The 22,303-nt window shown below is 24.6% G+C and overlaps 3 protein-coding genes across 9 annotated transcripts in view; 2 read left to right on the top strand and 1 right to left on the bottom strand.

The window, feature by feature from the left end:
* Window positions 1-279: 279 nt before the first annotated feature.
* Window positions 280-11,451, bottom strand: LOC114129392 (zinc finger protein 248-like). Of its 4 annotated transcripts, none has more exons than XM_050198549.1 (20): window positions 11,289-11,451; window positions 11,127-11,177; window positions 9,821-9,868; window positions 9,684-9,743; window positions 9,489-9,582; window positions 9,357-9,417; window positions 8,982-9,030; window positions 8,789-8,918; window positions 7,745-7,808; window positions 7,182-7,218; window positions 6,986-7,124; window positions 5,936-5,996; window positions 5,308-5,359; window positions 5,105-5,237; window positions 5,000-5,042; window positions 4,735-4,768; window positions 4,116-4,224; window positions 3,398-3,464; window positions 3,238-3,283; window positions 280-1,938 (listed from the first exon to the last, which is right to left on the bottom strand). In XM_050198549.1, the coding sequence occupies exons 2-20, from the start codon at window positions 11,133-11,135 to the stop codon at window positions 1,078-1,080; spliced, it is 2,097 nt and encodes a 698-aa protein (XP_050054506.1). In that variant the 5' UTR covers window positions 11,136-11,177; window positions 11,289-11,451; the 3' UTR covers window positions 280-1,077. The 4 variants fall into 4 exon arrangements, with proteins under 4 accessions (XP_050054506.1, XP_050054509.1, XP_050054507.1 ...); XM_050198552.1 differs by having other exon boundaries at window positions 280-1,283; window positions 1,620-1,938; window positions 11,127-11,423; XM_050198550.1 differs by having other exon boundaries at window positions 11,238-11,421.
* Window positions 11,452-11,582: 131 nt separating this feature from the next.
* LOC114129391 (MATH and LRR domain-containing protein PFE0570w-like) lies at window positions 11,583-19,853 on the top strand. Of its 4 annotated transcripts, XM_050198553.1 has the most exons (10): window positions 11,603-11,989; window positions 12,586-12,692; window positions 12,771-12,892; window positions 13,040-13,141; window positions 14,081-14,214; window positions 15,056-15,563; window positions 15,722-15,934; window positions 16,760-16,915; window positions 17,023-17,103; window positions 17,229-19,853. In XM_050198553.1, the coding sequence occupies exons 2-10, from the start codon at window positions 12,632-12,634 to the stop codon at window positions 17,385-17,387; spliced, it is 1,536 nt and encodes a 511-aa protein (XP_050054510.1). In that variant the 5' UTR covers window positions 11,603-11,989; window positions 12,586-12,631; the 3' UTR covers window positions 17,388-19,853. The 4 variants fall into 4 exon arrangements, with proteins under 4 accessions (XP_027849916.1, XP_027849915.1, XP_027849914.1 ...); XM_027994115.2 differs by lacking the exons at window positions 17,023-17,103; window positions 17,229-19,853 and adding an exon at window positions 16,390-16,443 and having other exon boundaries at window positions 11,583-11,989; window positions 16,760-16,899; XM_027994114.2 differs by lacking the exons at window positions 17,023-17,103; window positions 17,229-19,853 and adding an exon at window positions 16,390-16,443 and having other exon boundaries at window positions 11,584-11,989; window positions 16,509-16,902.
* LOC114129384 (kelch-like protein 17) overlaps window positions 19,704-22,303 on the top strand; it is a 45,201-nt gene continuing 42,601 nt past the window's right edge. The window contains exon 1 of the mRNA XM_027994103.2: window positions 19,704-19,853. Within this exon, the coding sequence (XP_027849904.2) occupies window positions 19,805-19,853 (49 nt within the window). The 5' untranslated portion in view covers window positions 19,704-19,804. The remainder of the gene's footprint in view (window positions 19,854-22,303) is intronic.

The raw sequence follows: 22,303 nt of genomic DNA, 5'->3' as shown, positions 1-22,303 counted from the left end.
TATTTAAGGTATCTATACGTGTATAATTTTATTATGTATAGTATATGGTAATTTATTTTTGTAAATTAAATTAAACTTAACAAATTTTAAATTCTTTTAAAATATACAACCTGAAGTATAAAAACCAATAAAAAAAAAATTATATGTAAAATAAAAAACTGCAAATGGGCAGTGTATATTTTTTATATTAGTATATTACATTCAATTTAAATTATACAACTAAAACGGCTCTTATAGATATTAAACAAAATATATTAATATGTACAAACATAATCTTACTTTAAAAAAATTAATTTTATCTTTATTTATTTTATGAAATAAATTATACTACTGTTTAAATATGTACATTATATTATTTTCTAATTTTAGTCAAACCACTATCTGATTATTATAGTGTATAAACGCCTTCTTGAATATAGACAATTTTCATTGATAGTACATTGTGGATGGAGTCCAAATAATATGTTCATATACATATCAAGTATTTGTCCACAGCTTTATCCAAATTTATATCGAGTTAATAATATAACTATTTGTAGTTCATTATCAGCGTGTCATGGGTATATTATGCTGTATTATGATAGCTATATACGTAGTGTGTGCGATTTGAAATGTCGTACCAAAATACTCATTGATCATTTGCACGGACAAGGGCAACGGATGTCATATTATGAATAAGATTTGTCACTGCAGGTACGTGAATCTAAAGTGATTTTTCAAATGTACTTAAGGACAACGTAAAGCACACTTTCTATGGGTGTGCTGTGAATTTATATTTAGGTACTGATGAACGAGTTGAAACAAACGACGACGTCAGTGATTAATGGTACCACATTTCAGCTGTAAACAATTTTTTATTCACAAAAATACAACGGAAATTCGTTACTGACAGAACTAGCTTTAAGGTTTTGCTTCTTGTTCGTTTTGAACTACCGAACGGCGAAATGTACCTATAAGCGTTTCGGTGAGCTTCATGCATATGATGTAGTGATATCCTGCTCTGGATCAGTGGTGTGATTGAAGGCTGATTTCGTTTATGAGCTATGGCTGATAGTGATATAAATAATAATGAATAATTTAAAAACATTTGAAATGAATATTTCGTGTATGGTTTAAACGATGAGAGCTACGTGAGAATTTCTTTTCACAATAGCCACATTCATATGGTTTTTCCCCGGTATGCGTTCTATAATGTTTAACCATATCATTCTTTGCTATAAATGATCGTCCACAAACGTCGCACGCATATGGTTTCTCACCGGTATGCGTTCTATAATGTACAACTAAATTGCTTCTATCCGCAAATGATCGTCCACAAACGTCACACGCATATGGTTTCTCACCGGTATGCGTTCTATAATGTACATCTAAACTGCTTCTATCCGTAAATGATCGTCCACAAATGTCGCACGCATATGGTTTCTCACCGGTATGCGTTCTATAATGTACAATTAAAGTGAATTTTCGGGCAAATGATCGTCCACAAACGTCGCACGCATATGGTTTCTCACCGGTATGCGTTCTATAATGTACAATTAAAGCGATTTTTTGCGCAAATGATCGTCCACAAATGTCGCACGCATATGGTTTCTCACCGGTATGCGTTCTATAATGTACACATAATTTATATTTGCTAATAAACGTTTTAAAGCAAACGTCACAACCGAGAGAAGATTTCCCTACATGAACACTATCGTGATTGGTTGATGAGCTGTTGGCAATGTTTGACTCTTTACCATAATGTCGGCTGAAATATAAATCTGTGTTGGCTATGATGCCGTCTTCTCTAGAAACACGATCATTATTATCGTATGTTCTCTTATCCGTCATGTCCGCTGACCTGGGGTAACTGTTTGCCGAATATTCCTTAGCAGTCGTCTGTCGTTTACTTTTGTTCGATTTGTTCGTTAATATTTTTTCTGTACTGATCTCCGCGGCCTGTAAAAAAGTTAATAACCAAGAAAATACATTATACATCTAGTGAACTAAATTACTTATACGGAATTATTATGTTTAACCTATAAATAATAACGATTCGTGCGCCTGAACACTGAACTAGACACTCATTGCTAAGAGAGTGTCAGCAGAGTGATGTGTTTTTTGCTGTGTATAGGTTCTAGATATAAGTTGTTAAAATAATATTTCTATCTTCAAATTTGAAAATGGTTTCTGATAGTAAATTGAATCTAGCTTGCATTTTAGAGACATTAAAATAGAAAATTTTCAGTGTTTTTCAAAATAATTAGAAAAAACAATCAAACAAAACCAGATTTACACAAAACAATCTAACATTTTACTTATTTATAACCTAAACAATTTAATTTAAATTTTTAAATTTTTAATTAATGGGTATAAATAAAAAAAATTAAATGAATATTGATAAGTGATATTTAAGCCTAGTATGTTTTTATTCATTGGAATAAACAGGAGAAGGGCCAATGTTGACATGGTATTGAAAATTTGTAGTATAATAGGTCAAAAAAGAACCCGACCCCTTGAATCACTTTTAGTCTTGCCATAGGCGTTATTCTGGGGCAGCAAAGGGAAGCAACTGCTACCCTACAATTTTTATTGGATACCAAATTAATAGCTATGCTATCTTATTAACAATTTTTTCCTAACTTTTTCTTCATTAAAATTTATAAAAATCTACATCAGATGTATTACTGGACAAGATCATTTAAACAATTTAGCAATACTCTATGTACATAGAAATCAAGATGTTAACAAAGATGAAGTTATAAAAGAATTTGATGCTACAGAGAATAGATGTCGCACGATTCTTTATTAAATTGAACTTAAATTAAATAAATAAAGTAATGTTTTGATTGAATAATAAATTATGATATTTTTTATGTATTTTTATCAATTTTTATGACCAATTTACAAGGATTAATCGATTAATTAGACCTCAACTGAATTAGAAATCTTGTTTGAGATGATGGCTACCCAGAGCTGTACCTACCTAAGATTTTAATGTAGATAAGTTTTTTTTAGATTTCACATGGTCATTAGGAGGAGGACTAAAGCTCATTAGCCTCCTCTCTCTGGGCTACTTTTGTTGCTACCCCATGATTTTACTCCAAATGACGCCTCTGAATTTTGCTATTATATTTTGATATATTATATAATATTATATAGGTATTTAAACAAATATGATTTATAGTATTAAAGTACATTGATAATGATTAATCAAATTAATATTAATTAGAATAAAAAATAATAAATTATATAAACCTTTATAGATTTCTTCTTCTTCTTCTTCTTTGATAATTTATGTAACCTACAAAATAAATATATATATATATTAAATGCATGCAATATGATTTCTTTTATATTTGCTTTCATTATTTCAGAAAAAAATTATGCGATTATTTTACTTAGTATTTTTACTAACAGTTTGGAGGGATCCTTGTGGTCTTTTGAAGTTCTTGAATCATGAGTACTGTTAATTATTTCAGTATCTATATAATAAAATACAAAAATATAATATCAAATTTAAAAAAAAAAATTAAATCTTTTTATTATAAGTAATATTATAATATTATATATTTTTTGTTATTATTTATTTATAAAAAAATTACTTGATATAAAAATTAATTTAAACATTTTATTTTGACTTCATTGCATGCCAATCATTTTTTTACCACTACTTCAAATTATAAGATATGATTTAATAGAATAATTAGTAATCCAAATTATAAAACAAATTAAGAAAAATAAAATAATTGAAATTAGGTAAAATCATAAATTTGACCAATTAGTTACAAAGAAATAGTTATGTCTTGTCTAATACGCGATTTTCGTAATTAGATAAATACAAATACATTTTCTTCAAAAATATTACTAACATTAATTCACAAGAAAATAAATTATTGTACAAAATATACGTATCTTAAATTCCTACATAATATATATGGTATTTAGATTAAAACAATTTTAAACAAAACTTTGACAATAATCTATTGTTTGTAGGGCAAACATAATATTTCTAAATAGTTATACAATTTTATTAATGAAATGAGAAATTTTTGGGACTTCTTGTGTTAATTTTTTGAGTAATGAAATTTAAATCACTATTTATAGAAAAGACACTTTCAAGTTTTAAATATTACCAATATTTATTTCTTTTGAGCAATCATCAGATATAACTTCATTCGAATATTTATTTTTTTTATTTTTAGTTTCATCTTTTGACATCTCAGTTTCTTCTTCAGTTGCTAACTGAAACAGATTATTTAGCAATTAAAATCCAATTATAAGAAGGTTCATTTCTTTCAATAAAATGTCAAAAGCTTTTATAGTACCTACATCCAAAATAGACAAAGTTTTTTATAATCGAATGGTAAGTGCAAAAATCAAATAGGTATCTCCAAATAATCCAAAATATCTTAACTACATATTAAGATGATAAATAAACATTTTATTATAACATATTAGCCTACATAAAGTACAGAAATACTTTGAATCAGGGCCGAGTTAATGTTTTTGCTGCCCATAGACTAAAATAAATTTACCACCTAATTTACATAGGTAAAATTTGCTGCCCTAGGCTTTAGCCTATACAGCCTAAGCGGTTATACAGCCCTAATTTGAAAAATTACACTGATATGTAGACAAAATTATGATTAATCAGAAAAATAAAATGCATCCAAAAACATACATTTAATAAAGCGGATAGCTAGTTTTTGCAACAAACCGTTTAATTTAAAATAATTACAAATTAGTAAATACCTTAGATTTATTAAATTTCTTTGATGGACTTTTTCTACAAAAAAAAAAAAAAACAATAATTCATTAATTCATTGAGTAAAAGCATGTATGTTAATTGTTATTTTAATGTATATAAGTCATTGAAAAAGAAGAAAATTCAAATTATATATTAAATTATTTATACCTGTGTATAAAAACAATAATTTATGTATAGTGTACAAGTGAATAAAGTTAATTTACAATATTTGTATATGATCATATTATTTTTTTATTATTTTATACTTACAAAACATTAATATAATCAGTATACAAGGAAGTAGCAGCCAAATCTAAAAGAAACAGATAAATAAATTACCTATCTTTATCCATTTAAATTTGTTAAATTACTAACTATGCATTTTTTTGAAGGGTTTATTAAAATCCAAAAGCATTTCATTGCACTCATCTAGTTTTTTTTTACTGTAAGCTCTCTTCTTTGTATGAATCGGATCATTTTCATTTTTTAAATTGTTTATAAGTTGAATCTAATGTGAAAAAAAAAATTAATAAACCAATTCAATAAAACATTAAAACATTAAAGGACAACATTAAAACCTGTTGATTTTTTTTCTTTTCCTTTTTAATTTTTTTTACTATCCTTTTTAATCTAAAAAAAAAAAAAATGTTATAGATAATTATGCTTAAAAGTAAAGTTAAATCTTTTTAGTATGTACATATATTTTCACAAAACAAAAAACCATAATTACATTTTTATTATATTATAGATAGTAAAATAATTAATGAAATTGATTGTATTTATATAATAACTCTAATTTTAGTAAGCAATAAGTTACATTAAAATAAAATATCTAACAGCTAATTGCAGCTTATATTTTATAGACTTTATTTATTATTTGTTTTGATGTTTATTTTTGTTTTATTTATATTATATAATTTTGGCATATTTAGTTTGATCATTAAATAGTATTGTGTGTAAAATATTTTGTTTTTATATAACTATATAACTGTATAATTTTTTTTATATAATATAGAGTAGAAAATAACACAAAAGATATCATTATCACTGACATTAGAAAAAACTTTTTTTTTTTAAATTTAATTTCTTTTTTATCATTTTATAAATGATTATTTCATTGATTTTTTGATAGTTATTTATATTTCATTTAACTTACAACAATACATATAAAATAAACTTAACATAATTTGTTAATTTTATAAATACCTTGTATACTCATCTTCATTTATTGATGTAATAGACGTAGTAATGCTAGTAACAGCTTTATCTAAAAATAGAATCAAATAAAGAAAAAAAGTCAAGTTTTTTTATTTATTGTTTGTTTTTCCTGAGTAATTTAAAAATATAGAGAATTATTTAAAAATTTCCTAAGTACAAACTAGTACAAATTTACTATCAAAAACGGGGTTAAGGGAAAAAAGCATCAGGGAAAAACAGAAGTCAATAAAGCAAGTAAATAAAACAGATTGTTAAAAACATCTATAAATTACATAATGTCTTAGTTTGTGTTCATGTTCCAAGCAATATCGAATAATATAAAATTATAGTATTTTTAATAATAAAATATTTATATATTTTTATTTTATATATTTTTATTTTTATTATCTAATAAAAATACTGATAAATTAGGTTATAATTAACACATGTACACAAAACATTATGATACATTAAAATTAGTCTATGTCAATAAATGTTAAGTGCATATGAAGTAAAAGGCTGAAACTACATAGACAAATAAAATTGAAACTTATTGTAAAGAACTTGAAAATTCAAACTTAAGTTCAAGTCATAGACTTATAATATTATAAGTCTATGGGTCAAATGACACCAGAATCAAAAACTAAGATAATTTTTTTGTTGGTCTAAAAGATGACCAATTTGAATCAAATATTATAATTTATTAAAAGAAAAAAAATTTAAATCATTAATTAATAAATATAACAAAAAAAAAATGTATGAAAAAATACAGAAAAATGTTCTTTTATTGTGTTTACGATAAAATAAAAATTTTATTGAAGATTTTTTAACCACAGTAGCTTATCATAGAAGACTTTTTTTAGTAGTTTGTAATTGTATATATATTTAAATATATATTGTTTTAACTAAACAATACAGCATAATATATGATATATATAATATAATATATATTTGTCTTTTTTTCCTCATTCGCTCCATTAACCTTTGCTTTTTAATCAATTTACATTTTTTTTTTAAAGAAATGGTGTTACACCATCATATTCGAGTAAAATTACTTACCTTTATTAGCTTTTCGAATTTTTTTCTTATGTTCATTCAAACCAAAATCCGCTTTACAATCCTTGTTTGATTGAGTCTTTTGTTTTTTTTCTGTCTTCAATATAACTTTATTATAATCTAAATAATTATTATTAAGCATCTAAAAAAAACATAACAATATTATAAAATTATTTATTTTTTTTACAAAAATGCAAACCTTTTTTTTATTTTTCACTTTTTTCTTCTTTTTTTTTCTACAATTAACATAAAAATCAAATACAATAACATATGAATAATTATTGTTTAAATACATAGTACATAGGTACAACAAATATTATAAGTTTATAACACTCATTTCATCAATTATTTAATTTCTACATGGGCGACTAAAAAATTAAAACTGAAAAAACAAACGGATTTATTTAAAAAAAAAAAACTCTTTTAATTGTTTAGATATTTGTTTTTCGAGCACATATAAATAAACCCTACAAAATATAATTTTTGCTATAACTAGAATCACATTTTTAGATTAAAAAAAACTTTAAATAGGTATCTATTTATCAATGTTTTCTTAAAAATGATAAAAATATTTATTTTAACAAAAATAATCAATATAAAAATAAACAAATTATTTATTGAAACACAAGAGCTAAAAAATTTATTAATTTAACTAAATACTTCATTATAATTTAATGTTAATGAAATAACATTTTATTCTTCTAAACAATGAATAAAATAACAATGTTAGTATTAAATATATTAACTTTCATAGAAACTTACGATATAAATTCTATGTCACCTCCTTCTGTAGCATTCGAAATAGATATACAAGTTGTCAATTCATCTAAAAATCAAAATTAAAATATTAATGAAATACAGTAGAAATCAGACAAGTGAACCAAGAACCAACATTTTTTCTCTATTTTAACTAGAAGCTAGTTTTATACAGTTAGAACAAGTACTCATTGCAAGTGTTATGTTGAAAAACATTACAAATTTGAATTTGGCTGATACTGGAAAAAACCATTCATAAACTGATAACGAAATATGACTGTAGTTTTCACATAAGTGACAATACTCATAATAATATAATATGAACTTGAAACCACCAGTACTCATAGAAACATGTTAATATATTATTAAACATATATGTATATGATGTACATAATTTATGACTACACAATACTATTTACACATTAAAAGATAAAGAATTGCTAGTAGTAACCAAAAGTCGGTAATACTCAAAAGCGCAAAATTTATTTGTGATTTTAAACTATGGTAATGGGATAAAAGCCCAAATAAAATGTATAACCTGATACAATATATTTTACCCGTTTTACATCAAATTGCAACAATGGTTATTGCATTTGTCTGCATTATATTATAACAAATTACGATGACAATAAAAGAAAATTTATAGTTATGTCCATAATACAAACATGGAACTTTTTTTGGTACTTATTTTAATATTGCAAATTTTAATACAACAGTAAATCATTAATTAAATATTAACATAATAACTACAAGGTATTTTAATAAAATTGATTTTATCTAGTAGGATATTTATTTTTTTGCGCTTTTGTGTTGCGTTTGGGCCATATTTTGTGCTTATAGGCTACAGCCACCAAAATTAGTAGGTTATATAAATAATACTTTGCTCATTTTAGCCAAAATCTTACTCTAAATATAAATAACATTATAACATAATGTAAAATTATATAGATTTGTGCTGGGACCTAGCGTTTTGTTCGTATTTAGTAGTATCTAATCAATGTTCATTATAATGATTTTCACAATGACAACACTACAGAAAAACACACTGACCTTTATTTAAATTGGTAGCACCAATTATGTTTTTACTTATATTCTTGGAAATATCATTACAAGTCTCAGTATTAAACTCATCTGACTTCAATGCAACTTTCTTTTTTTTCTTTTTTTTATTATTTTGTTCCTAAAAAAGATGTAATAGTTTAATACCTAAATGATTTATATTTATTTTTAAAATAATACAAACCCTTTTTTTATCTCCTTTTTCCTTTTTCTTTTTCTTTTTCTTTTTTAATCTATAAATTAATATTCTTACATAATTTTTCATTTTTAAGAACTTACGGATGAATAAGTCATAAGTCATTATAAGTTAAAAACTTTAATATAATGTGTTTAAAATATCACATTAATAATAATTCGTTGATCATAAAAATAACTATACAACAATTAATAGTTTATAAAAGCTGGAATAGGTGTTTTTAAATTTAAAATAATTAAAAAATTATTTTATTAAAACAATAATTGTGTATAAATTAAACAATAAATAATAAAATTCAGCTATTTATCATTAATTATACAACATAATATAAATTATTCAATGAATAATAATGAGAATACTTACAATGTTAATCCTTTTTCGACTTCTGAAATATTTGCAATAGAAATATGAGTTGAAAATCTATCTAAAAATTGAAACAAATACATTGAATATTAATTAAATCATAACATTATATGAAGTTATATAAAAGCAGACCTTTATGTAAATAAGAATCTTCTGTTTTGTCACAATTCAAATATTTGTCACTGGTTTCTGAATACAGGATTTTTTTTGGTGATACGGGGACTAACTGAGTATAAAATATATAATTAAAACATATTTATATAGTAGTAACATTAAACCTATAATATTTCTATGAATGTTATTTAAAAAATTTAATAAATTACATACACTACATTTCAATGGATAGGCTGTAGAATAATTAGATTCAATTTCATTTCTAGTTGGTAGCTAAAATAAAGAAAATATATAATATACTGGTTATGAATATTAGTTTTATGAATATATTTTTTAATTATTTAAGACACCTTGGTTTTTTTCTTTTTCTTCTTCATTTTTTGTCCATCTTGTTTAATCTACAAAATAAAGCATCTATTAATTACACAAATTATCTGGTATAATAGCATTAACATGCATAATTATTTATTTTTAGATAAAGTTCAATTTATAGGAATTTGTTATATTTTTTTATAATAATTAATTGAAATTATAAATTAAAAAAAAAAACAACAATGCTCAGTTTTGTACATTACAGTAAATAATATTAATGTTAAGGTATAAAACTATTTGTTACTATTACAAACAATGGTGTAAGTATTAGCACTATTAAAAGAAATAAATTAAGTAAAAACAAGAATTTTTTTTATATTATTCAAATATAAATTCAAACATTAATAATAATCTTTTTAGTTTAATATACAAAAACTGTGTGTGCTTAATGAAGAAAAAAAATTATGCTATAAAAAGTTTATGATTAAAATTAAAATATGAAATAAACCTAACCTAAGTCATAGATAATATTTTAAGCTTTAAATTTAAATAACCCTAATATAAAATTTACATAATTTAATTCTCTTGATACCAGAAATACAAGACTACATCAAAATTCTAGCTAATAATATCCACAGCTTATTCTTCAGTTCAAAAAGTTAAATATACTATAACCTATATTCACAATCACTTCATCAAAACCTAATCAAACAGGGTCATTCCCATAATCTAAGTTGACTGCAGTATAATATGTCTGATCAGATAAAACATTATGTCTTTCTGTTATGTATAATCATCAAATTAATAATATTACTTATAGGTATTGTGTTAAAACTATCAAACCTAAATCTAGAAATATCTTTAGATGTAGATAGCCTATAGGCTAGGAGCACTTTTTCTTAGAAAAAAAAAATTCTCCTAAACTTATATTGTTTTTACTCCATCTTAGAAAAAGTAAGTTATTGTTGTGTACCAGTTATTAAAATGAGTATTATAGTATTGTAGGTATGATTGTCAAATAATGTTGTTTATGATAATGACTTCAGTCACAGGTACTTGTGATAAAATGAAATAAAAATATAATATATATAACAGGTAGGTATATCTTTTATATTAGGTAGGCGACATCAATGAAGTACCTATACCTAGCAACAATCAGTATATCACACAAACATAATTTTCTATAGTTGGGGCCAATGATCTTAATAATACAAATTATAATCTTAAATAAGATGTTATACTTTAGTCTATACATTCAATACTTATTTATGCTCTTAAAATATGGATTACCTGTGAGATCAGTATATTAATTTATTAATAAATAGGTATTCAAATTTTGCTTACCCCAGTCATTATAAATTATAAGCGGTCGTGTATTGATCTTGATTTTTGTCTCTAAACAACAGTGTATTATAGTAGAAAAACGTGAATTATATTAATAATAAAAAACTATACATTTTGTTACTCAATATTTCCACGTGATAGGTATAATAATAAAATACCTACATTTTATTACAATATTACTGAAGTCCACACCATAAAATCATAGATTAGCTTTCATTGAAGACAGACTAGAAAAATAAAAATTCAACGTAATGTCAAGTTATCATTAATAATTTGGATTTTGGAGCCAAATTTTAAAAATATTATCATTTCATATTATCACAGATTATTGATAAATCCACAGTCTTAGAAAATCTTTTAAGACCATGGATGAATCTATGTTATAATCATGGAGATGTATATTGTATAATATTAAATATACCACCCTAGAACAACCCTAATACATTTTTTTTAAATAAAAATGTGTTCTATAATGATATTATTTTGTTGTTACTTGTTTTTCTAAAGTCATACTTATAGTACCTAATAATAATTTCTATTATTTTCCTAAAAGTTCTGCGGTGTATAATGTATATTATATTATTATCATAATATAAATAATTTTGAAAATTTTGACAGACGCGGATATTATATTTTTGTTCTCTGTTTATCACAACACGAATAAGATATCAATATTTTTTTTTTGTTTACCTTCACGCGCAGTTATCTATACTACCTAGTACCTATAGTTCTGTAAAGAAATCTGTGCCTTCACGTAATCGTCGTAATCTCATTTTATTTTTCACTTGAAAGATTTGAATATAATTAAAATAAATCTAAGAAGTCTACTTAATTTTGATTAACTTGGACAATTTATACAAAACGTATGTAAATAATTTATTGCTTACATTTATATATTTTTGTAACAATTATTATATTATATTTTATTGGTGATTTCGTAGTGAGATCACTGTGAATTAACAATTTTTGTAATAAAATATATTTTTAAAATAAAAAATAGATAATATATAGCCATATAGGTAATTCCACTTACCATTACATCTATAGATTTATAATTAATAGATAAACCAAAATAGATTAATATTCTGTTCTTTTACAAATTAAATGATTTTATTAAAAAAAATACTAAATTATAATGTACATTAGTACATTCTTCATTTTTCGACTTTTCGTGTCAATTTTTATTATGGTATAATTATGTATTATTAAGTCAATCTTTAAAGACAGACAAAATCTTCATAAATTAGCATTAGAGTCAAAAACATTAAAAATAATCTACAAAAAAGCTTTGAAACAATTTTAGTTTTTTTTTAATCTGCTAGTATACAATGAGGATTGGAAGGCTTACTTTCATCAAACAAAAACGCTATTTTGGTTGGCAATACTATAGAGTGAATTAAAAATATATATCATTATTTACCTATAAAAAAATTTATTCTATTCAATTTTTTTGTCCTAGATTAAATTCATTTAAATTAGATACATGAACTTTAAATCAAAACAAAATGAACAATACTCTACTTCCTGATAATCTAGAAATAAATTATAGAAACAATCATTACAAACGTAAGTATTAAAAAAATTGAAGTATTATAATAAGTATAATTGAGTAATGCTGTTTACAATTTTTGCCCTATTTATCAGATGCTCAAGATGTACTCAATAGTATTATTTGGTGTTCTATTTGTAATTCAGACTTGAAACTGAATATCATTATGAATAAAAAAATTTTGCTTCATAAAAAGTTTTTATGTCTTTGTTGCAAGGTAAGTGTGTCTACAGTGAATTATCTATAATTATGTTCATTAATATTTGAAGTATTATTGTATGTAAATTACTTGAATGAATTTTAAAAATATGATAGTTAGAAGTAAATTAATTATAGTTTTTTAAAATTATGTTAATTTTTTTAGGATTGTTTTGAAAAATTATCAGATTCAAAAAATGGATGTATATTATGTTCACTCGAAACGAAACTTAAGACATGTAAAATATGTAATAGCAATATGTGCAAGGTAATAATTTTTAATTGATTGTGAACTGTCTATTTCTCTTTTTATGCTAAAAGCTGAATATAATTTTTAAGTTATTCATAACAAATCTTTGTAAGCTTTTAAAATTAAAAAGCTCAATATAAATTATAATGTATGAAAAATATATATTTTAACATTATACTAGGGTTACTATACATCCCAATATACTGATATAAGTCATAGGCTTATAACATTAGTAATTCTGGTAATCCCATTGACTCGACGAATGTCAGAGTAAAATCTAAACTAAACTGTATACTATACTTCGAAATTGTTTTTATTTTTGCTCAAAATTCAAACATACAATTCCATGATTGATATCATTATTGTTGAATATAATTCATCTTCCATTTTTTTCCTAACTATTTGATTAATTGAAGCTGATATATCGAAAAGAAAAATTAATTTAATATTGATGTTACTTCATTAGTTATTTACTATTCCTGGTTGTAATGCAATTGTAAAAAAAGGTATATTTTCACTAATAGATGCTCAGTACACTATAATCTAAAAGTGAAGAAACTGTAAAAATATCTATTCAAATTCAATTTCAAAATGACTTATTCAGAATTTAATAAGTACGTATAAGTCTATTAAACTATAAAAATACATCCAAATATCCTTTGTTTAATATGATATGGATAGATATAATAATCCGTTAGTAACCTTTATGGATTGTACAGTAGGTATTTCAAAAACAACAAATAATAATTTGTTTTTTTTTATAATAAAATGTTAATTGAATATGCCCAAGAAAATTTCTTTCAATATTCAATTAAGTACTAATAATTGTCTCCAATTGTACTTAGATCTTTATAGCATTATCCATAAATTACACTGACTTAATCAACTACAAAATATTTTATTTATTATAAACTGTTTGTACGCAAAAAATATATTGAACTTTATTTTATTTTCTAGAGATGTATAGATAATTACTGTATAAAGTCAAAACCTTCAAAGAATTTAAAACGTTGTTTAGGTTGTTCATCAAGTGTTTTATGGAGTCTTAGATCTCAAGCAGCTGCAGTTTTAAAATGTTTTTCACCGGAACTGTAAGTTGAAAATATATCTTAAATTTGTTCAGCACACTTCTGAAATAGTATATTAAATACAAATTATTAACTACAAACAAACTATTATTTTATAATAATTCTTAGTTTTAATAAGTTACAATTATTTTTAATCATTTTAAAATATCCTTTGTATATTTAAAACACATTTAAATTCACAATACTCATTGGTTGAATTAACATTGATTTTAAAATGTTGAACATAATATGGTAATCATTTAGAAAATAATTTGTTGAAAATGCATAAAAATAAACTTCAATAAATTTTTGTATAAGAGCTATAACTTTTATCTAATATTTACTTCCATGGTAAATGTTTGTTGAATTACATGTATTATGTATTTGTATAAAAAGCAATAACTAACTAAAATAATCATTTATAATACCTGGGATTCCAAGTATCATATGGCACTTCTGAATTTTAAATTCCTTCATAAGTTCCTCCATTGAATCTTAATTAAAATTTTTAGAAACATACAATACAACTTTGAGCAACATTAGAGAAAGGAAACTTAATTTTTTTAAATTTTAAACAATGATTTGTTTTTTAAAATGTTATATTTTAGCATTCATGTCATTATATGCATTAAACTTTTTTTTTTTTGTTTCGACATACATTTAAATTATAAATATTTAGACCTTTTAAACCACAATAATATAATGTATTTATGATTCTGTATACAAAAATATTTTAATATGAGACTTTTAAAAATAAAACATATTTAATCTTAGTATTAAAAAACAAATATATTATTTCTACATTAGTTGATAATTTGGTACAAATAAGTATAATTTATTTATTAATAAATAATAATGATTTTAGAGGTACTAGGCTTCTGTTAAATGGCGAAGAGTCTGAAAACAAACAAAATTTACGTGAACTCATAATAAATTCAGCATCATGTGATGAAAATTTTACTCAAGAAGATATTTATCAAATTAGAGTTTTTAATTTAAGTAATTTATTAAACTCAAAAATTGGATCATTGATAAATGGATATCAAAAATTACAAGCAAAAAATATTGAACAATGTCTTATTAACTTTGGTGAATTATGTGAAAAAATATTAGTGAACACTTGTTCACTTTTATCAGATTCCCAATGTTTGTTCAATGATACAATTATTGAATCATTAAATAACAAAATTAAATCAATTTTGGTTAGTGGAATGTTGTTTAAAAATACTGATAATGATTCAAACAAATTCTCTAAAGATTCCTCTAGTCCAGATAATTCAATAGAATTTACAAAAAACAAATTGCATCAAAAATGTACTGTTTTATTAGAAAAACTAGACAAAAGTATTGAAAATAAATATTTTTTAAAGAAGGTAAATATGAAACAGCTAATTCAATTTTTGTCCAAAATATCAATAAATATTGAGTTTTTTAAGATAATAATGATTGATTTAATAGTATTATCAATGATTTTGAAATAGACTATTAATTATTATTATATTTAATTTTATTGAATGTATAACATTTTTAGGAAAATAATATTAGTAAACATACTAATAAAGATCCATTCAAGTTCAAAAATAAATTAGAAAAAACACAAACTTGTCAACAGGAAAATAATTTAAATCCTACGTTTCCTATAAATTCAAATGATGTATCTCAAATTCCATTAAAAGAATGTACAGTAAAATTAATTAGGATCGATGAAAAAACTCTAAGGCACTGTCAAAAATATAAAAATGAGGTAACTATAAATTTATTTTATTATTATTATTATTTCATTTAGAGATTGGTTGAATGAGGAAATTTATAATTCTACAAACTTATAAATAAAATATATTTTGGACATGAAGGGTTTTTAGATTTTTTTTTTGGATGATTGAAAATTATTTATTTTTGGATGCCCAGTTTCAAATAAGAGATCTGTAATCAAGTTTTGATATTTTTTTATTCAAAACATGATGAGTTCTGGACTTTCATTATATATTCCGTTTGGAATAACATTTTTATGTCATTGAGATGTTAAGTAATAGGAGTTTTCAAGATGTTACTGTGTTGTATCCAAGTACATCTTTTGTAGAATGTGATATTACAAATATTTTGGTATATTATTTTTTATTATTTATTCACCCATTTTTATGTTTAGTAGATTATGATTTTGTTTATAATATGTTAAAATTATATATTGTGATTTTTCAGAGAGGAAAGTGAAACCTAATGGCTGTGTCCATATTAGATTGTTAATTGCTTATTGTAAGTGGATTTGAATGGTTACTTGTTTGGTGTTTCGGTATTAAATATTGAAATCATTTGCATAGAGAATGGATTAGATTATCAAAAGGACACTCTTTGGGATAATGTTGATGGTTATAAAGAAAAGAGTAACTGGGAATTGTTGATCCTTGATGAACTCCATTGATTTGTAAAAAACAATTACCTAGAGATTGGTTAAATATTACTTGAAATGTTCTTGTTTAAAAAAATATATACTTACTAAGGATTTGTCAAATCAGTATAGTTTATAATTCTACAGGTCACAAAAATGTATTTCTTATTATAAATATTTTAGATACAAAGTAAAACAGTCAACCATGAATACAACATTCAAGAGACTAGTAAAACAAAAAATGTACACAATAATAGAATTTGTGGATGTCCTATATTTGAATCAAAAACATTTGATGCAGACAATAATAATTGTATCAGAAAAGAATCTAATAATAAGGTAATTTAGATTCTAAAATACTAGTTTTTTAAAATTTTGAAATAGAAAAAGGTTATAACTGTAATATTTTTCTAATCATATAATATTGTAATTGTAAATATTTTTAGTTGGACAGTAAGCCAGTCAATAATAACATTGAAAGTAACCCAAAAATATATGTTATGAAAAATGTTAATCACAATAAACAGGTAATAACAGTCGTATTTAATAAGGTTATTTTATAAACAATAATTTAGCTAATAATCACATTTCAGGAACTTACATTCCTTTATAGTTGATTAATTAATTTTCTATTTATATATATATTTTTAAGGTAATCAAAGAAAAAACAGTAAATAGAACCAAAATAAAAATGAAGATCACGAAAAAAAAATGTTTCAAAAATCTCAATTCTTCAAAGCAAAAAAAAATTAGAAGAACAAAATTAATAAATAAAATACTTAAAACTAGTATTTATAATTGTAAAAATTAAAACAATATTGACCTATTGCATGGGCACAAAGTTTCAAGAAAATTTCCCATGCCAGTAATATGTTAGTGCCTATAAAAAAAATTGGGGTGATCAAAGACTTAAAAATCGTTCAGTGTTTTTATTTATCATTGGATATTATATTAGCATTAGTGTATTTTAATCTTAATCAAATAGAAGTAGCGCTAAATTCATTCATTAATGTACTCTTATATTTTGATTTTATCATATATAACATGGAAAATAACCTTTCACATTGTGTGCATATTAATGAACCTCATTTTACAAAAAAACTAATTAAAATAATAAATATTAAAAAAAAAAGTTAAAAGTTTTGAATACAAGTTTGAATTGCTATAGGTACTAACTAGGTATACTAAGTATAAATAAAATAATTGTTTGTTGTGTTATTCTTAGATAAAACTGGTCATTATATACCAGTTCTCTGTAACATACTGGGCTGAATCAATGCATTAGTTCTGGTGGTTAGGAGAAGGGGGTTGCTGAATATTTAAAAATATTATTTATTATTTGTTAGTTATAATTGTTATTGGTTTATTATGGTAGAATATGGTCAGCAAACTTCTATTTCCAGTATATTATTAAATAAATATTTTAGTAAAATTAATTATAGTTTGATAATATAGTATAAAAGTGCCAATTATTATTAAATTATGTTGAGTTATGCATATACCTCACAATTGACAAGACTTTCCTATGATTTTTATATATTATTATTTATTATAAATTTATGACTAGAATCTCAAACTGTGGTGCTCAAAATATTCAAATGTATAAATATATATAATATTATATTTTGATCATTACATATTGGGTTAATTTATACTTTACTGTTGATTATTTTGGTATATTATATTTTTATGGAAAAAAAATTAAATGTGCACATTATTGAAATTATTTTAAATTATAATGTAGCTAATCAAAATGTATAAAATATTTTTATTTCTGATTTAAGCTGACATGTATTTATATTGATACAGTATAATTTTATATTTTTTTTATATTTTTATACAACTTAATTCTGGATAAAGCATGTACATTACTTGTATTTTATGTTTATAAATTAGTCATATCTGTTATTTTAATAAATAAATAATTATTATGTGTAACTTCTAATTTGCTATTAAATTTTGCAATAGTCTAAGATCTAAGTAATATAAGTGAGTGGGTATTTCACCAATTCATCCACATATAATATATAAGTGTATGACCAAATTATCTGTCTCAGGGCCTAAAATTAGGATATTTTGTTACTGCACACCTATAATTCCATACTTCAAAATGTTTTTAAATAATAAACATAGACTTAGTAGTAAACATGTCACATATAACTTCGTAGCATAATAGTTTTTGGTATTTATTAATAATTAGTTATAATTAATACAATCTAAGACACTCTTCTATAAAAGTCCTTGATAGTTGATAACTATATATTTAAACATCTTAAAATTAAAAACAAAATAGCTTCGATTAAAGAACAAAAAGTAATGCACACTTTTAAATTTGCTACTGCACATTTAATATTAGCTGCTGCATATAGTGTGTGCTACTGCACACAATTTTAGGCCCTGATCTGTCTCATTAGCTAGTCAGTAGCTACTCTATAGTCTATACAGTCTATATTTTATGAAAATCAAAATATTTATATTCCTTCAAAACCGCAATGATTTCATTTCTTAGGCTAAGTTATAAACTTATAACCATCTAAATGAATCTAAAGATACACGTTAGACGGATGGTTTTCAAAATGAACATTTTTCTTGGGGTGCATTTGACGATGAAAAACTAATTTTTTATAGTACCTATTTTAATAAAAAATATTATTACAATATTGTATAATAACAACACGGGCCGATGCCCGATACTACTAGAGTGCTAGCAGACTAGCAGAGGTATAGAAATAAGAAAATTCGCATTCGAACGGGAAAAGTTTCGCGTTGTGTTGACGGGAGTCGGGTGGAAGGGGGAATTATCCATTCGGCCACGGTCGGATGCGATCGCCTCGGCGCTCAATCGAACACGGGTCAAGGGACGCGGCGGCGGCCGACGTCTACCGCCGACGAGCTCGTGTGCGCGGCCTGTTGTGACTTGTGAGCGCGTGGCCGTCGTCCGGACCGTTCTACCGTTGGTGCAGTACTAGTTTACATTATAGTTAATAGTGTTCGTGCTTATAGTTAGGCGCCACCGCGGAAAAGGGTTATTTAAAAAAAAAAAAAATTCGGGGTAGAGGTGTCGCCGCCGAGTACTACTAGTCGCTGTTCAGACGATAGACGAGATATTCAGACGCGTTTAGACCACCTGCCTATACCGATCGTCATACACACCCTCCTAAAAGATTTTCGTGAATTTTCAACCGGGGGCGCTTTTCCAGTTTATCGCCAACGGAATTTCCCTCGGACATGGCCACCACATCTTCGGGCTCGTGGCCGACGTCTTCGACTAGTCAAAGTGAGTGCACCAGATTTTTCTTACGTTTTTCGATGTTATTATAATATTATATATTTTTGTAGGTTTAGCCTTTAATACTTTAGTTTATGTATAATATTACGTACTTAGTACTAAGTGTAGCTTTACATTTTTGTATACGTTAATACTTAATACATTATCTACATAATATTATTTATTAAAGGTGCCCACATACTGCAGCGATGGCGGTAGCGTTAAAATGAGTTCGGACACAATTTTACCGCCACTGCTGCAGTGTGTGGGGACCTTTATTCGTAGTTGATGGTTGACGTATCACTTTATGGAAACCTGAGGTGTTGTATCCAGGGGGACCCATTGACATCAAATTTCTCTCGACATTTATACAAAAAATATTATATAAAACGGAGTATTGTGTCATGTAGACTATGGTAAACTAAGCATAATGTTGTTTAAAAATATGTTTTGTACAATTGTACCTACATATCTAATTTTTCAATTAGTTTTATACTTAATAGCTAGTATTTATTTTTAGAATTCTACCCTGGATCAGCCACTGTAGATAGTTACTTACATCTTATACAAATACAATATTATGCAGTATTATTGTTATATCTATGTTAAACATAGTTTAAGACTGTATAGTTGCTATATAATCATATTAATAATAATTATTGTAATATTTAAAATTTAAATATAGGTATAACTGTATAGAATAATATAAACTTGCACATTAACTCGTTCAATGAAAACTATAAAGTATTGTGATAAATTGATTTAGTTAGCTAATATTAGGTAGCTGTTACAGCATGTAACTTATAAGATAATTCGTTCACTTAACGTTTCGGTTGGTACCTACAGCCGTTTAATGCTAAAAATATTTCTTTACCTATTAATAACGACAAGACAAATTATAATTTTCGACAGTGATTGACTGTAAATATTTTGCATAGTAAGTACATTATAAATTCATATATATAAACAATAGGTATATACTATTACTACTATACTAGGTAATATATAAAAGCAAAGGTGACCCTGTTTGTCTATTAGGTACATTTTCACAGTTAAACAGTTGAACCGATTTTGATGAAATTCGTATGAAAGTAGCTTGAATCCTAAGAAATGATAGGATTTTTTTTTCATTCAACCTCAAAGAAGGGTGAAACTAAATAACCACTCTAATGTGATTGAAAGTCAACTACGTGAATATAAATTTGAAATTTAGAAAATGTAAAGGGTAATGTTTTTATACATCGTACAGAAATCGTTTAAGAAGGATTTTACTTAGAAATTCAACCACTATAGAGGTGGAAGGAGGTGGTAAAGTTTAATAAAATATTTATAATATGGTCTAATTTACTTGAAACTTTGTATTAACGATCTGAGGTGCAATTAATGAAACATGAAACACGTATATTGGTGTTATTTAGTTCGGTTTTCTTTTTTTTTTCGGTTTTTACACTATATTGTCTGTTCAGGTTAGGTTTTGATATGATTCTACTTTGAATTTCTACCGAAAACAAGGAAAGAAATATAATATAATGAAATATATACCTAATTGGTTTCGTTATTATTTTTACGGATTTGTAAGTTGGCTATCGCTCTGATTATTAATTGTACTATAATATTTTATATTATACTTTTCTTCTGTCTCGATTAGTGTACTGTCAGTGGTAGCATGTGTACCGCCATGATGGTTTTCTATTGAAATGGACGTTTAAAGAGAACGTAAAATATAATTAAATTATCATAATTTTTGTTATGATTCTAATTTATGACTTGGCTAAATTATATAAAATCTTTTAATTGTAACGACTAACTATACATCAAATCCACCTAATGAGTAATGGTAAAATGGCACTAATAGTTAAAAAAAGAATACTCTTTGATTAGAATTGTATAAGTACTCGCACAGTCGCACTTGTTTCATAGTCCTTGCAAGTCGCATGGTTATTTTTTTCAGAGGAGAGTACTTACCTATACCTATATAGCTGTATCAATTCTTGCCTTCGTAGTGAATAAAGTCATATGTTTCGCAAACGGCTACCGTTAATAAATAGCTGCATGATATCTTTATATTGAATACATGATGATGTTACCGCGCCTTATCTATACACTTAAGACTTATTGGTTTGACGAAGGTTTTCTCGTCAATTCAAAAGATTGGAAAGCTAAAATACACCTATTTGTAAATGAAACTCTTTATTGTAGTATAACATTTTGAAAAATAACACATTTTATTTCACTTTTATTATCAGTGAAATACAATAATATTCCACATCTGACTTGTTCTTTATTAGCTTTCTAAAGAATAATAGACAGCGAGCGCGCAATGGCTTGTTAAGAAATAAGAATTGTTTCACTTTACACGGATATAATAAATTTAAAGAAATTAATTAACAAATCATTTTTTTTTGGTTAAAATATTACGAAACAAAATAGAACATTTTTTTAAATACCTACCATGATCT

The sequence above is a fragment of the Aphis gossypii genome, chromosome 1 (assembly GCF_020184175.1).
Source record: "Aphis gossypii isolate Hap1 chromosome 1, ASM2018417v2, whole genome shotgun sequence".
In the NCBI taxonomy this organism is placed as follows: Eukaryota; Metazoa; Arthropoda; class Insecta; order Hemiptera; family Aphididae; genus Aphis; species Aphis gossypii.
The sequence above is the reverse complement of the archived record's forward strand: the minus strand, read 5'-3'. Positions and strand labels throughout refer to the sequence as shown.

Excerpts from the sequence above, each read along its gene's own strand:
- LOC114129392 (XM_050198549.1), bottom strand. Across the intron at positions 9,031-9,356 it reads GTCGAAAAAGGATTAACATT|ATTAAAAAAGAAAAAGAAAA; the intron begins GTAAGTATTCTC and ends ATTAATTTATAG. Across the intron at positions 3,284-3,397 it reads CACAAGGATCCCTCCAAACT|GTTACATAAATTATCAAAGA; the intron begins GTTAGTAAAAAT and ends TTTATTTTGTAG.
- LOC114129391 (XM_050198553.1), top strand. The coding sequence starts at position 12,632 with ATGAACAATACTCTACTTCCTGATAATCTAGAAATAAATTATAGAAAC. Across the intron at positions 14,215-15,055 it reads AAATGTTTTTCACCGGAACT|AGGTACTAGGCTTCTGTTAA; the intron begins GTAAGTTGAAAA and ends TAATGATTTTAG. Across the intron at positions 15,935-16,759 it reads GTCAAAAATATAAAAATGAG|ATACAAAGTAAAACAGTCAA; the intron begins GTAACTATAAAT and ends TAAATATTTTAG.